The 14,286-nt window shown below is 42.5% G+C and overlaps 1 protein-coding gene across 2 annotated transcripts in view; it reads right to left on the reverse strand.

The window, feature by feature from the left end:
• The window catches only part of VSTM4 (V-set and transmembrane domain containing 4), a 96,458-nt gene that overhangs the window by 13,839 nt on the left and 68,333 nt on the right, over positions 1 to 14,286 (reverse strand). Inside the window, exon 8 of one of the 2 annotated variants that reach the window (XM_033209243.1) lies at positions 13,398 to 13,443. The exons of the other annotated variant lie outside the window; for it this stretch is intronic. Coding sequence (XP_033065134.1) covers positions 13,398 to 13,443 — 46 coding nt within the window. The remainder of the gene's footprint in view (positions 1 to 13,397; positions 13,444 to 14,286) is intronic. 2 annotated transcript variants of the gene reach the window in all.

Here is a 14,286-nt window from a genome sequence, read left to right on the forward strand (position 1 = left end):
GCTCCCCAAAGGCAGTGACTGTCGCTTATCTACTGCTGCAACCAGGGCCACGTGGATAAGTGTAGACAACAGGTTTGACAGGAAAGAAAGCTCTGATGTGAGCAGTATTTTCCGATTTTCGTGTGTGACTACCCTTACCACAGCTAATTTCAAGGTGCCAATGTATGTGCCCTCTTTAGTGGATGAGAGAGGCTTGAGGATGCTGCTGGCTGCAACTTCAACTCCTAGGAAGACATCTGACTCAGGCAGCCATTTTTGAATGAATGAATGAAAAAGACAAAATGAAAGAAAACTAGTCTGATACTGTCTTTTAGTACCCCCACCCCAATCTGCCTGGCCTCAGGAATGTAGACAGGGACACTCTCCTCTTTCCAGTGAAACTCTTCTTTCTTTTAGCTTCTCTAGGGGTTCCATGACAACACTCTACCAAGAAGTAGAACACTTGGGTCCTGCTGCTTGGAGTCATCTAAAATCTCCACATGGCTTTTAACTTACTAGTTTAAAATATAGGTAGATATAGGTAGACGATTGATCACTAGAGAGAGAGAGAGAAAGAGAGAGAGGATATCTTCCAATCTTCCATTGGGTAGGGTGTGAGAAAGTGGCCACTGATTCTTTTTTCTTTTTTTTTTTTTTCGTGGGAGAATATAAAATAGGAAAATACTTTTGGAAGTTAATTGGGCAGATTGTATCAAAATTAAAAATGAGGCTATACTTTCACATAATGATCCCACTTCTAAAAATCTCTCCTGGCCGGGCGCGGTGGCTCATGCCTGTAATCCCAGCACTTTGGGAGGCCGAGGTGGGCGGATCACGAGGTCAGGAGATCAAGACCATCCTGTGAATGGTGAAACCCTGTCTCTACTAAAAGTACAAAAAATTAGCCGGGCGTGGTGGCGGGCGCCTTTAGTCCCAGCTACTCAGGAGGCTGAGGCGGGAGAATGGCGTGAACCCAGGAGGCGGAGCTTGCAGTGAGCCGAGATCATGCCACTGCACTCCAGCCTGGACGACAGAGCGAGACTCTGTCTCAAAAAAAAAAAAAAAAAAAAAAATCTCTCCTACAAAAATACTCACATAAAGTTATATGTGAAAGGATATTTACCAAAGCATCCATTCTGAGAGTGAAAAATTAGAACAACCTAAATGGCCAAGAGTTGGATACTGGTTAAAGAAATGATGATACTGTAACACTTTGTAGTAATTAAAGAATGAGGTAGATCTATACGTACTGATGTAGAAAGATGTGCCTGAGACATTGTTAATGAGAAAACAGTTCAACCTGTGAATGTTGTGTAAAGAATCATTCCCATTTTTAGTGAACTTGGCACACAGAAATGGATTTGTCAGAATCTGTAGCCACGACCCACACTAAATGTGGGTGGACGGTATATACCTATTAGGAATATATATATAAATATGGATCTATACTTGTATATGCAAAAAAAATTAGAATAATATATGCCAAACTCCTGACAGAGACCACTTAGAGGAATAATTTCACTTTCTATTTTAACTAAAGGAGATTCTGATTGCCAGCCTACTTCTCTACCACTGTCCAATGAGGTCAAGACAGAAAACACCCTGAAAACCCAAAGACTCAGACTTTACTGAGTACTTCTGACAAAAGGCATCAGAGCTCAGAGTGCAGTGGGGCAGAACAGGGATCTGTGGCCAAGTGCCTGGTTGGAGCAGCTCTGTCATGTCCCAGTGGGAGACCTTGTATTAGTATTTACCTTCCTGTGCGTCCGCTAACTCATCTGTGAAGTGGAGACAATAAGAGTTGTCTCAAAGTTAAAGGGGTGCTTCTCCTGGTAAGCACTGGAACAGTGTCTGCATGTGGGAAGTGCCATGGAAGGGTGAGCATTATCATTATCATCGTCATTATCATCATCATTACCACCACCATCACCACCATCATCATCACCATCCTCTTCATCATCACTACCATCATTCCCACCATCACCATTACCATTATCACCACCATAATCACCTCATTGTCACCATCATCACCAGTACCATCATCATTACCACCATTATTACCAACACCATCATCATCACTATCATCATCAGTATTACCATTATTAATACCATCACTGTCATCACCATCATTATTACCATTATCATCACCATTATTATCATCACCGCCACCATCATCATCACCATCATCACCATCACAGTAATTTTAGGTCATAGACATGAGGTACAGGGCACAAACCAAGCATTAAAACCAAATCTAAAATAGCAGTAGGCATGCCTGCTTATTTGTTAAATTCATGTTGAACGCAATGTTGGCAATGGGCACATATGACTGAATTAATAATTTTTATTCTTCATCTTTCTATGAACACGATCACGGTAAATTTATGAGGCTGTGTCTTATTATCTTTTGGTGACCACATGTGCTCATTGGAAATTCATAAATTTAATTTTAAGAAGTTATAATAATAAATTAGAATTGATTCTGGCTAGAAAAAAAAAACTCCTTAAATGCACCATCAGTTTGTTGTGAACTCAGAATTTCACATAGAAATTTTCTTCCTGATATTTTGGGTGCCTAGCTTGATGTTACAGATATGTTGATGATGTTTATCTGTCTTTCCAAAAGGGCACTTCATTTCTAGTATTCTCCATGTGGGATTGAAAAAGTCTTTTAGTAACTCTGAGGTACTCTGTGCTCAAAACTGAAGTTTTAAATGAAATAGGCTTGAAAATGTGAGCAGAAATGATATTGCTTCACGAGATTTCAAAAATAAAACGCAGAGAAAAAGTTTTAAAAACTATTTCCCAGCAGTGCAATGATCTCAGAAATGAAGTGCCCAATAACGGCAGCAAATCAGCCATACTGAGATGGAAAACAAGATACTGCTCTGCAGGGAGGGACAGTCCCTGCAGGCACGTGGGGACAGCCTGCCCCAGAGTGGAGCCCCACCATGACGCCTGGGACCAGGGTGGGCTGCACAACCAGGAAAGGCCACCCATGGGCTGCCTGCTGGATGTGCAGGCCTGCCTCCTGCCTAGGCCATCCTCCAGCCCAGTGCATCTCCCTGCACCTGCTCATCTTGATCAGGTGGCTTCCAGGCTCATGCTCCTGCCTCTCTGGCATCTTGGCCCCTGCCTGTCAATGCTCTACAATTATTGGGGAATTAATAAATAGAAGACTGGGAAAGCAATATGAATGAATCAATGATGCATTAAACAGGAGAAGCACATGGTCCTGAGGGGGCCAATTCCTTCTTAAAGCACAAAGCCACATTACCCTTCTAGAACAAAGTGGGGCAAACTCTGTTGGTAGCAATCTGCAGTAGGATTCCCTTTGTCTCCCAAAAGGGAGGCCTAAGGAGAGCTTAAGGAGCTACCCAGTCTTAAAACATTTCTTGAGGCCAGGCACTGGCTCACACCTGTAATCCTAGAACTTTGGGAGGCCAAGATGAGAGGATCGCTTGAGGCCAGTAGTTTGAGACCAGCCTCTGCACATAGCGAGACCCTAGCTCTACAAAAAAAAAAAAAAAAAAAAAGCTAGATGTGGTGGCACGTGCCTGTGGTCTCAGCTACTTGGGAGGCTGAGGTAGAAGGATCAGTTGAGCCGAGGAGTTTGAGGCTACAGTGAGTAATGATGGCCATTGCACTCCAGCCGGGGCAATAAGCAAGACTCTGCCTCAAAAAAAAAAAAAAGAAAAGACTCCTTGAAAGTAACTGTGTCACTTAGCCCATCTTCAACAAATTTGGAGCCCCAGTGAATTTCTATTGGTCTCTGACACACCTGAGAAGCACGTGACCTGGTTCTTGCCAGGCAAGTGTTGGCAGAGGGGCAGGCAGTAGAGGGGCCTTGGTACTAACCGTGTGGCCTGCAGGGAAAAGACAGCCCTCTGTCAAGGTTAACAGACTTCCTGATACAGGATATTCTCACTTCCAATGTCGGGGAGGTATGATCTTGATCACATCCGGCTTACCGAAGGCTGAAACACCTGCTCTCTCTAGACTGGAGGAAGCCATGAAAGCAAATGGCTTCTGTTTTCCGCACGCCCATCCCTTCTGAAGCCTCAACATCCGTTCTTCCCTCCAGCTGACATACATAACTCCCCGCGACAATAATGGGCTGTGCATGTGCACCTAGGGGAGCATAGAAATTTTATCTCTGCAAAAATGGTACTAGTGTGATACAAGCAAAGTTTGTATTTTTTTCCCAAGGCTTTTACTTGGGGCAATATATTGTACATATGGTTGTGGCTTTTTTTCTTCTTTTTAATTTTAAATTGAGATTATGAACATATTTTATGCAGGTTAATATATCCTTTTCATGTAAAATTTAACTGAAACCAGTTCTAGCACATTAACGACAACAAGAGAAATTATCTGGCTTATTATAAACATCCTTCAAGAAACCTGAAATGCATGTCCTCTGGAAATAATTTTGCTGGGACTTGGGTTATTATTAAAATCCTCTCAGAATTCTATCACTGCTTTCTAATGTGCTTCAAAGTCCTTTTCTGCTACTGATAAGAGACAAATTCTTTTTTGGCCCTGGCAGTACATTCTCAATGGTGAAAACTGGGGCTGGGGGAAGAAACTTCTTCCCAACACCTGGCAGATGTGGAACAAGGCAGGGCATCTCAGCCCTGGGCTGGCCATGCTGTGGTTTTCAACAGCGCTACAGAGGAGGCAGTTCCTACAGCAGGGTCTCTCTGAACTAGGATGAATGAACTACTTCCTTTCTGTCCATTTTGAGCACTCTAATCTTTGGGTTTCCGTGAGAAGAGGGAGGCTTACTGTGGACTGTAAGCTGGAGAGAATCACAGGTAAGTAAGTCTTGGTCACCTAGCCAAGTGCTACACTAGGAGATCATGGGGCAAGGCTACATACACCTGGCTGACGTACGGATGAGCTGTTCTGGAAAAGTCTGCAGGAATTAGAGAGTCACAAGGACTTTTAGAATTATTATATTTAGTTTTCTCTTTGTTGACAGATAAGACAACTCCCTTTCTCCCCAGGGGCCTGACCTGTCTTACTAAAGTGAAAGCACAGTCTTCTCTGGAGGTGGGTGGCAGCGACTCTGGATCCTGACAGCTTTGACCCTACCAGAGGTGCCTACTTGGTTTGAAAAGTTATTCAGAGTCACACTTCTCAAACTTTACTGTTTATCATACTCATCTGGGACCTTGTAAACTGCATGTTCCACTTCAGTAGGTCTGAGTCAGGGCCGGAGATTCTACTTTTCCAACAAGCTCCTAGGTGGTGCCTGGCCTTCTGGCCCACAATTGGAGCAGGGAGAACTCAGACTAAGTTCCATCCACAGATCCTCCCATGCAAACATTATTCATCATTCACTCCATATACATTGGCCAAAGGGGCACTCTAGTGATTCCAGGTTCCCTACTGAGGACATCATTAGGGGTAAGACTGGTTCTCCCTGACTTAAAACCAGTTCCCATGTAAATCTGAAGCTTCTGGAAATCAAGGGACACAATTAACAGAATGAAAAAGTCACAACAGAACGAAAAAGTCACTACAGGACAGGTGAAAATTTTGGCAAATTATGTAACTGATGTGGAATTAAAATTCACAATATATAAAGAACTCCTACAATTCAACAACAACAAAAAATCAAATAACCTCATTTTTTTTAAATGGGCAATGGACTCGAAGAGCCATTTCTCCAAAGATAGACAAATGGCCAACAAGAACATAAAAAGATGCTCAACATCACTCTTTAGGGAAATGCAAATCAAAACCACAATGAGATACCACCTCACACCCATTAGGATATCTACTATCAAAAAAAAAAAAAAAAAAGGAAACTAGCAAGTGTTGGTGAGGATATGAGGAAATTGAAACCCTGTGTGCTATTTGTAGGAATGTAAAATGGTGCAGCTATTTTGGAAAACAGCGTGGCAGTTTCTCAAAAAAACTAAAAATGCCATTACCATCTGATCTAGCAATCCCTCTTCTGGGTATATAACCAAAAGAATTAAAAGCAAGAACTCAAACAGATATTTGTACACCATGGTCATGGCAGCATTAGTCACAACAGCCAAAAGATGGAAGCAACTCCATTGTCCACCAAGGGATAAACGGACACAAAAAATGTGGTGTATACATACAATAGAATATTATTAGGCCTTAAGAAGAATGAAAATTCTCACACACACAGCAACGTGAATGAATAAGGACATTATGTTAAGCAAAATAAGCCAGTCACAAAAAGACAAATACCGTAGGATTCTGCTTCTATGGGGTCACCAAAGCAGGCAAATTCATGGAGACAGAAAGTAGAATGGTGGAAGCCAGGGGCTGGGTGGGTGGGGCTGGGGGTGTTTCTTGAGTGCAGAGTTTCAGTTTTGCAAGATGAAAAGAACATTGGAGACTGGCCACACCACAATGAGAGTGTGCTTCACATGACTGAATTGTACACTTAAAAATGATGAAGATGGTACATTTGCTGTTGGCGTATTTTACCACAATTTAGCTTCTAGTTGGGAATGCCATGGGCTAAGGCGGGATATCCCATGCACACTGAGGTGTGGGGCAGGCCATGAGCTCCGTGTGTGCCTATGTCATGGTGGATTTGAGGTGCCCGCGGGCCCTCCAGGGGAGTGTCTGGTCAACAGTCAGAAGAGTTGTTCTGGAATTGGCTTGAGGACCCCAGTTAGGGGACCAATGGGCTGCACAGACGGCTGCTGTGCCTGTGAATGTGTTCAAGGAGAAGGCAGCCTGAGAGAAGACAACACTCTAGGGCAGTAGAGGAGGGGGAGGCAGCCTGACCACCTGGGGAGAAGCAACAGCCAGGGGTAAAATCAGTCAACCAGGCGGCCCAGGCCTCTCAGGACCACCTGCAAGTACAAAGGTGGGTGGACCATAAGGGGGCCCCCAGGACAGAGGAACTGAAAAGTACCCCAAGAACTGTCTACAAGCAGGTCACTGACGTGAACAGGCACAACTCACTCGGATGCCAAGACCAACCTAGATTCCAGAGAAGTGGGAGGCAGAGGTGAGGAGACCTCAAAAAGAAGGGGTGAGTGAGCCACATCTTGGAGCTGAGCAGCAGCTCTGCGGGAGGATTCAGTGGGCGTGGGTGAGAACAGAGGACCTAGACTGCTTGGGGTCTCAGCAGGACAAGGGTCCTGCGTGGGGTAGGCCTGAGGGAGCGCAGGCAGATTATGATGAGGGCCAGCCACTACTCACAGGAAGCCGCCTCATCCTGGAGGCGAGAGGGAGCCATTTACACAGGGAAATGACACGGATGAAGCTGTGTTTTAGAAAAATCCCCCAGCAGCCATGCAGAGGATGGATCAGAGCGGGAAGACAGGAGGGACGCAAGCGCTCCCCTGGGAAATGTGCAGTGATTAAGCCTGTGGCGCTCCTGGTTTTCTATGTCTTTCGTCTCTGGCTCACAGAGATCATTTTCTCTCTAAAGAACAGGGGTGGCCTGACCCCCTCAGCCCTGATCCTAAGGCTTAATTATGGATAGGGAGGACTTGCAGGTGAGGTGTGGGTGACCCTTTGTGGAGGAGGGCATGGTTGATGACGAGGCATGGAAGAGCCTATTCAAGTTCATTCGACCCCAAGATTGACACTTGCCACTTTCCAGTTAATGTTGAGATGCTGACTGCCCTCCTTCCCAACTCAGGTAACAGTCCTGTGTCCTGTGGCTGTTTTTCCTTTAACTCTGAGGTTTTGCTTCCACATCACAGAAAAGTTCCCCTACTTGGCCTCTGAATCAATAACTGACCGAAAGCAATAAAAATAGATCAAATGTACTTCTGGCTTTCTCAGTGTCTTCTGAAACAAGGAAGCAATGACAGCTTTTCCTAGATGTGTGTGAATCAGCTCCAAGGCTTCCGAAGCTTCGCTGCAGAGGGTTTAGCTCCTACGGCCCCAGGAGGCTTCAAGGGATGCTTGGGCCAATGCCTCACCCCAAGGGGATGAGGGAGCACTGACATATGGGAACTGTAAATGTTTATTAGACAATTTGGTCACACTGTCAGATAGAAAGTGCCTGTGTGATCCACGTGGCCTCATTATCTGATTAGCAGAACTTTGAAAGCAGGTTTTTGTGTTTGGTTGTTTTATTTAAAAAAAAAAAGGAAAAGCAGTTTTGATACCTTGATTTTAAAATGTCTAAAATGACTTTCTTCTTCTTCTTTTTTTTTTTTTTTTTGAGACAGAGTCTTACTCTGTCGCCTAGGCTGGAGTGCAGTGGTACGATCTAGGCTCATTGCAACCTCCATTTCCTGGGTTCAAGCAATTCTCCTGCCTCAGCCTCCTAAGTAGGTGGGATTACAGGCACGTGCCACCATGCCCGGCTAATTTTTTTGTAATTTTTGTGGAGACGAGGTTTCACGATATTGGCTAGGCTAGTCTCAAACTCCTGACTTCAGGTGATCGGCCTGCCTCAGCCTCCCAAAGTGCTGGGATTACAGGTGTGAGCCACCATGCCTGGCCTCACCTTTTTCTTCTTTTGTCCTACCATTTTTTAAAAACTTCTGACTACTGTTAATGTCTAGAGTACACACTTCTTGCAAAATGCAATGTTGTCTTGGAAACCTAAGAAAAGATTCCCACTTGTTAATGGTCTGGGGATTGCAGGCACAAAGATACATGCTTTTCACCCAGAGCCTATAAATCATCTAACGTGGCAATGGCACACAATAGGTGCCCGATAAATGGAGATCCTCCCTGTGAGTCTTCCCACTTCTTGTCAATGAGTCAGTGGAGGTGGTCAGATTGGTTTCTAGACAGAGGGGCTGGGGAGCTCTGTGGCCTAGGACCACAGCAGGAAGCACTGTGTTACAGAGACTGGGGCAACATGGAACCATTACAGAATTAGACACCTAAATTGGTACCAGGCCCCCCAAAATAAGATGTCTCTAAGTTATTTTCTAAATTATCCACTAACTTTGTGTGAGTCAACAGGCGACTATTGACTTTTGTTTTAGCTACCATCAAGACTTATTGATCTAAGAGATAAATATCGACCAAGCTGAGACTGAGGTCAATGCTGGCCTCCTGGGAAAATAAATCTTGATATTCACCAAAACCTGCAGATGCTAGGCCTGATATTTTTGACTCTAAACTAATGGTCAGATAGAGGCCCAGCTGAGGTCAGCTCTTGTCTTTATTATGAATTGTTATAGGTGTAAACTAGTTTCCAAATTGACCTTGTTTCTGGAAAATTTGGTATAAAAACTTCCAATTTCTTCATATTTTAAATGATCAAGGGAAAATCTGTTATTTAAAGAACTGTTATTGAGAATACTTCCATAAAATAAAGAATCCTTCTGAAATGCATATAACCGTCCCAATCAATTATCTGTGAAAATTGAGGATTTCCTATGATAAGTCCCCACCCAGAGAAGCACATCAGCTCAAACACACAAGTCAAAAACAAAAAACTTGTAGTCAGGACCAGAGCTATATTTTAAACCTCTAATGAATCTGATATTTTTGTAAGTTGCAAAATATTGCTTAAGATAGCATTTTGCACCCAAGAGGTACACAAAGGATTTTCATGTTTAATGGATAAATGAGAGGTGGGTCCACCCAGGCTATGCACTGGGGAAAGTTGTTTCCTGAAGACTGATGACATTACACCTTATGGGTATGGATCATGTTTCTTAAACTGAGTGTTGTTTGTTCTCACATGCAAAGCTTATAGGGGGCAATGGAAAAATCTTATTGTGAGAATTAAATAATATCACATGCCAAAAGCACTTTTTTGATCTATCCCTGGGACATATCAATGAAACTTCAACATACAGTTGTTTCTGTTATTAGCAGGGGTAAGAGACTGGATTAGAAACAATAAGTCCTGAGCAACTTAAAGAGAACATAAGGTGGGGAAATTAAGTGTAGTCACTCTGTAGTCACTCTTGAGGTAGTTGTTAAATATCAGAATTAGAAAGAAAAGATCTAAAAGAGCTACATAAACAAACACACAGACCCAGATGTGCAGTGCTGCGCACAGTCTAGAGGACAGTGAACTTAGCCTGTCTATCTGCAGGAAACTGAATGTCAGAGATGAGAACCAGGATGCTCCAAGGCCAAGGGAAATTGATTGTTTTAGCCTTTGTGCTCCACAGTTTCCAAAAGCCCACTGAATGCCAATGGTCAATAAGCCAAAAGGCTTGCTGCTGCATTTAAGAACCATATGGTATAGTCAACAGAGTAGAATTGATGAGGATTTTTTTATAACATGAACCAAATGGAACCCACTATATGAAAAGTCTACTAGAACCCACAGTTCACTGCAGGCAAAAGAAGACTCTCTTTAAAAAGCAGGTGAAGCACAGAACAGCAAGGACAGGAGCAAGGCTGAGCCACACAGGCATTCAGGATCATGCATAGAGAGCAGCCAGGACCAGACTCCGCACTGAGGCAAAGCTTCCAATGTGCTAGTGAAAACCTTAGATTTCAGATTAAGCCCTGACTGCAACCCACAGCCGTGTGACCTTGGGTAAGTCACCCATCTCTCACTTTACTGACTCTCAGAGGCTCATGCACCCAACTATGGATGTAATATTACAGAACCTACTCAACAGGGCTGGTGTGCAGAATCATAAACAAATATCAATTGCTCTAAACACATTTCTAAACATAAAGAATACAGCAGGAACCAGAGCAGGCAAGCTCCCTGCCTTCATGGATCTTGTAGCCTGGTAGAAGAGATGGATGATTAATAGATATAAACACAAAATATGTCAAGGTGGGTGGTGTTTTATATAGGCTATCAAGACAGCTCCTTCATTACATGATGTTTGATCAGAGATCACAGCGGGTGAGTAATAAGCCATGGGCAGATCCCGGGGAGGACGTTCCAGGAAAAGGGGAGAGTGGGTACATGGACCCTGACACAGGAGCATGTTTGGTATATTTAAGGATTAGCAAGGAGGCCAGTGTGGCTGAAGGGAAACAAGAGAGAGGGATGGTAGTAAAAATTATGTCAAAGAAGCAGTGGGGGCTAGATCATTCTGGGATGCACTGTCCAATGTGGTAGCCACTAGTCAAATGTGTTTACTAAGCACTGGAACTGTGCCTGTGAATTAAGATGGGCAGTAAGTGTCAAATAGACACTGGATTCTGAAGACTTAGCACAATAAAAATAATAGAAAATATGTAATTAATAATTGCTATATTGATTACATGACTAAATGATAATATTTTTGATATGTTAAGTTAAATAAACTGTATCATTAAAATCTGTTTCATCTGTTACTTTTCACTCCTTTAATGGCTACTAGAAAGTTTAAATTACCTATGTGGCTCGAATAATATGGGGAATTATAGGTGACAGTCATGAGTTTGGCATTTATGTTCAGCAATACAGGAAGTTCAGAGAAATGCATTATGAAGTGCTTATCCTACTTCTCTGCACCTAGTGGAAAAAGTTTATGAATCTAGAATTCCATTCACAGACAAATTGCTCAATTGGAAAGGCAAGTAAAGGTCATGAAGGGAAAGACACTGGACTCAAAAAAAGAAGAATAAATAAGTTCATATAATTGTTTAGAATATGGTGATGAAATTAGCAAATAATGATTGTTGAAAGAGAAGGCATAAGGTAAAATAAAAAAGAGTCTGACAAACAGATAAAATTGGATCCATTTCTAAACTCCAAATGGATCAGAGAAATACAGGCAAAAAACAAACTGCACAAGTACTTCATTTTAACTATCCTGGTGGATGTGAACTGGCTTTATGTTTTTAAATCGCACTGCCATGATGCCTATGAGGTTACGGACTTTTTATGAGTTTACTGGCTATTTGTATATCTTCTTTTATCAAGTGCACATTTAAACCTTCTGCCCATTTTTTGGTAGTGCTGTCTTTTTATTTCTTATTGATTGGTAGGTGTTCATGTGTTCTAGATAAGAAACCTTTGTCAGGTCAGCCAGGTGCAGTGGCTCATGCCTGCAATCCCAACACTTTTGGAGGCCGAGGTGGGAGGAACACTTGAGGCCATGAGTTTGAAACCAGCCTGGACAGCATGGTGAAACCCTAACTATACTAAAAATACAAAAACTAGCCTAGCATAGTGGCATGCACCTGTAATCCCAGCTACTTGAGAGGCTGAGGCACAAGAATCACTTGAACCCAGGAGGTGGAGGCCACAGTGAGCCGAGGTAGTGCCACTGTACTCCAGCTTGGGTGATAGAACAAGACTCTGTCTCAGAAAAGAAAGAAGAAAGAAAAGAAAAGAAAATTAATGACAAGAAAAGAAGGAAGGAAGAAGAGAGAGAGAAAGAAAGAGAGAGAGAGAGAGAGAGGGAGGGAGGGAGGGAGGGAGAGAGGAAGGAAGGAAGGAAGGAAGGAAGGAAGGAAGGAAGGAAGGAAAATTAGAGAAAAGAAAAGAAAGGAGGGAGAGAGGGAGGGAAACCTTCGGCAGATATATGCATAGAAATATGTTCTCCCAATCTGCAGCTTGCCTTTTCATTATTTTAGCGGTATCGTTAATCAGAACAGAAGTTCTAAATGTTAATATATCCCAGATTTCTTTATCCATTCCTTTATGGTTGGTGCTTTATATGTCTTGTTTAAAAACATCTTTGTTTACTCTGAAATTAGGAAGAAATGCTATCTTCAGGAAGCTTTACTTTGTTTGTACCTTTCATACTTATGTGTATGATCCATCTCCTGTTAACTTTTGTGTGTGGTGTAGAGTAGGGGCTATAGATCTTTTTTTATATGGATATCCAACAAACGCGTCACCATACATTGAAAAGATAATATCTTTTTCACTGCACTGCAATGTCACTGTTGTCATAAATCAAATGACAATCCTATACAGTTGTGTTTGGAGCTCTTTATTCTGTTCCTTTGTCTACTTGTCTGCCCTTATGTTAATACCCCATTGTATTACTAACACTTGCTTTAATGTAGATCTTGAGAATTGGCATATAAATCCTCCACCTTGCACTCCCCTCTCAAGATTGTCTTGGCCCTTTGCAGTACATACACACTTTAGCATAGCTTTGACAGTCTCTCTCTCTCTGTCATGCGCACACACACAACTAACTGCTGAACAATATTAACAACAAAATAAATAATAATGTAGTTAAAAACTAAAAAATAAATATCCACGCATCCATATTGATATCAAGGAATTACTGAGTAATAAACAAATGAGAAAAGGGGGCCACTCTTCCTTATAGAAGAATTCCAAATAATACATCTAGAAAGATTAAGGGAAATAGAAAATCACCCTTAGCGCATCATAGTAAAATCTGCTGCAAGCAAAATCCACTGATGAATGCAAAATTAGTGGGCAAAAGTTCAAGGAAAAACAAGATATTTGCAAGCCTTAACATATCTCCCCTAAGATTCTTATTAATTACTGTGGTGGATTTAACATATCCACAAATTCATGACATGCCACCCTTAAGGTGGAGCTTAACTCTCCTCACCTTGAATGTGAACTGGACTCGGGGACTGGCCTCTAACAAATAGAGTCTGGAAAGGAGAAAATAGTAACTTCATAGTAAAGAAACCTGGCAGACATCACCTTAACCAAGTGATCAAGATGGGCATCACCATTAGCAAGATATATTGATGTCATGCACCCCAATACCATGCAATGAGAAGGCAGCGCCACCTCTGTGCTGTTTGTCTCCAAAATCCGTATCCCCATGATATGGTTTGGCAATGTGTCCTCACCCAAATCTTATCTCGAATTGTAAACCCCATGTGTCAAGGGACGGAAGTGATTGGGTTAGGGGGTGCTTTTCTCCCTGCTGTTCTCATGACAAGTGAGTGAATTCTCATGAAATGTGATGGTTTTATAAATGGTAGTTTTTCCTGTGCTCACGCACACCCTCTCTCATCTGCCTCCATGTAAGATGTGCCTGCTTCCCCTTCCACTATGACTGTAAGTTTCCTGAGGACTCCCCAGCCATGAGGAACTGTGAGTCAATTAAACCTTTTTATAAACCTGTTTACAAATTACCCAGTCTTGGGTAGTATCTTTACAGCAGTGTGAGAACTGACTAATACACCCCATTTCTGATGCTCAGAAAACCTCAGAGAGTACCAAATTGAGGGACATTCTAAAAAATCACTGGCCACTACTCTTCAAAAGTGTCAAGGCCATGAAAGAAAAAGAAAGCCTGCAGAGCTGTCTTGGATGGTTGGAAAGCAAGGAGATGTAACAACTAAATGCAATGTGAGATCCTGGATTTGGATCCTGCACCAGAAAAGGAACATTAGCAGGTAGACCAAAATCTGGTTAAGTCCGAAGTGTAGTTAATAGTAATGAACCGATGTTAATTTCTTAGTTTGACACATGTACCACGGCTA

The sequence above is a fragment of the Trachypithecus francoisi genome, unplaced genomic scaffold (genome assembly GCF_009764315.1).
Source record: "Trachypithecus francoisi isolate TF-2019V2 unplaced genomic scaffold, Tfra_2.0 Lachesis_group9, whole genome shotgun sequence".
Lineage (NCBI taxonomy): Eukaryota > Metazoa > Chordata > Mammalia > Primates > Cercopithecidae > Trachypithecus > Trachypithecus francoisi.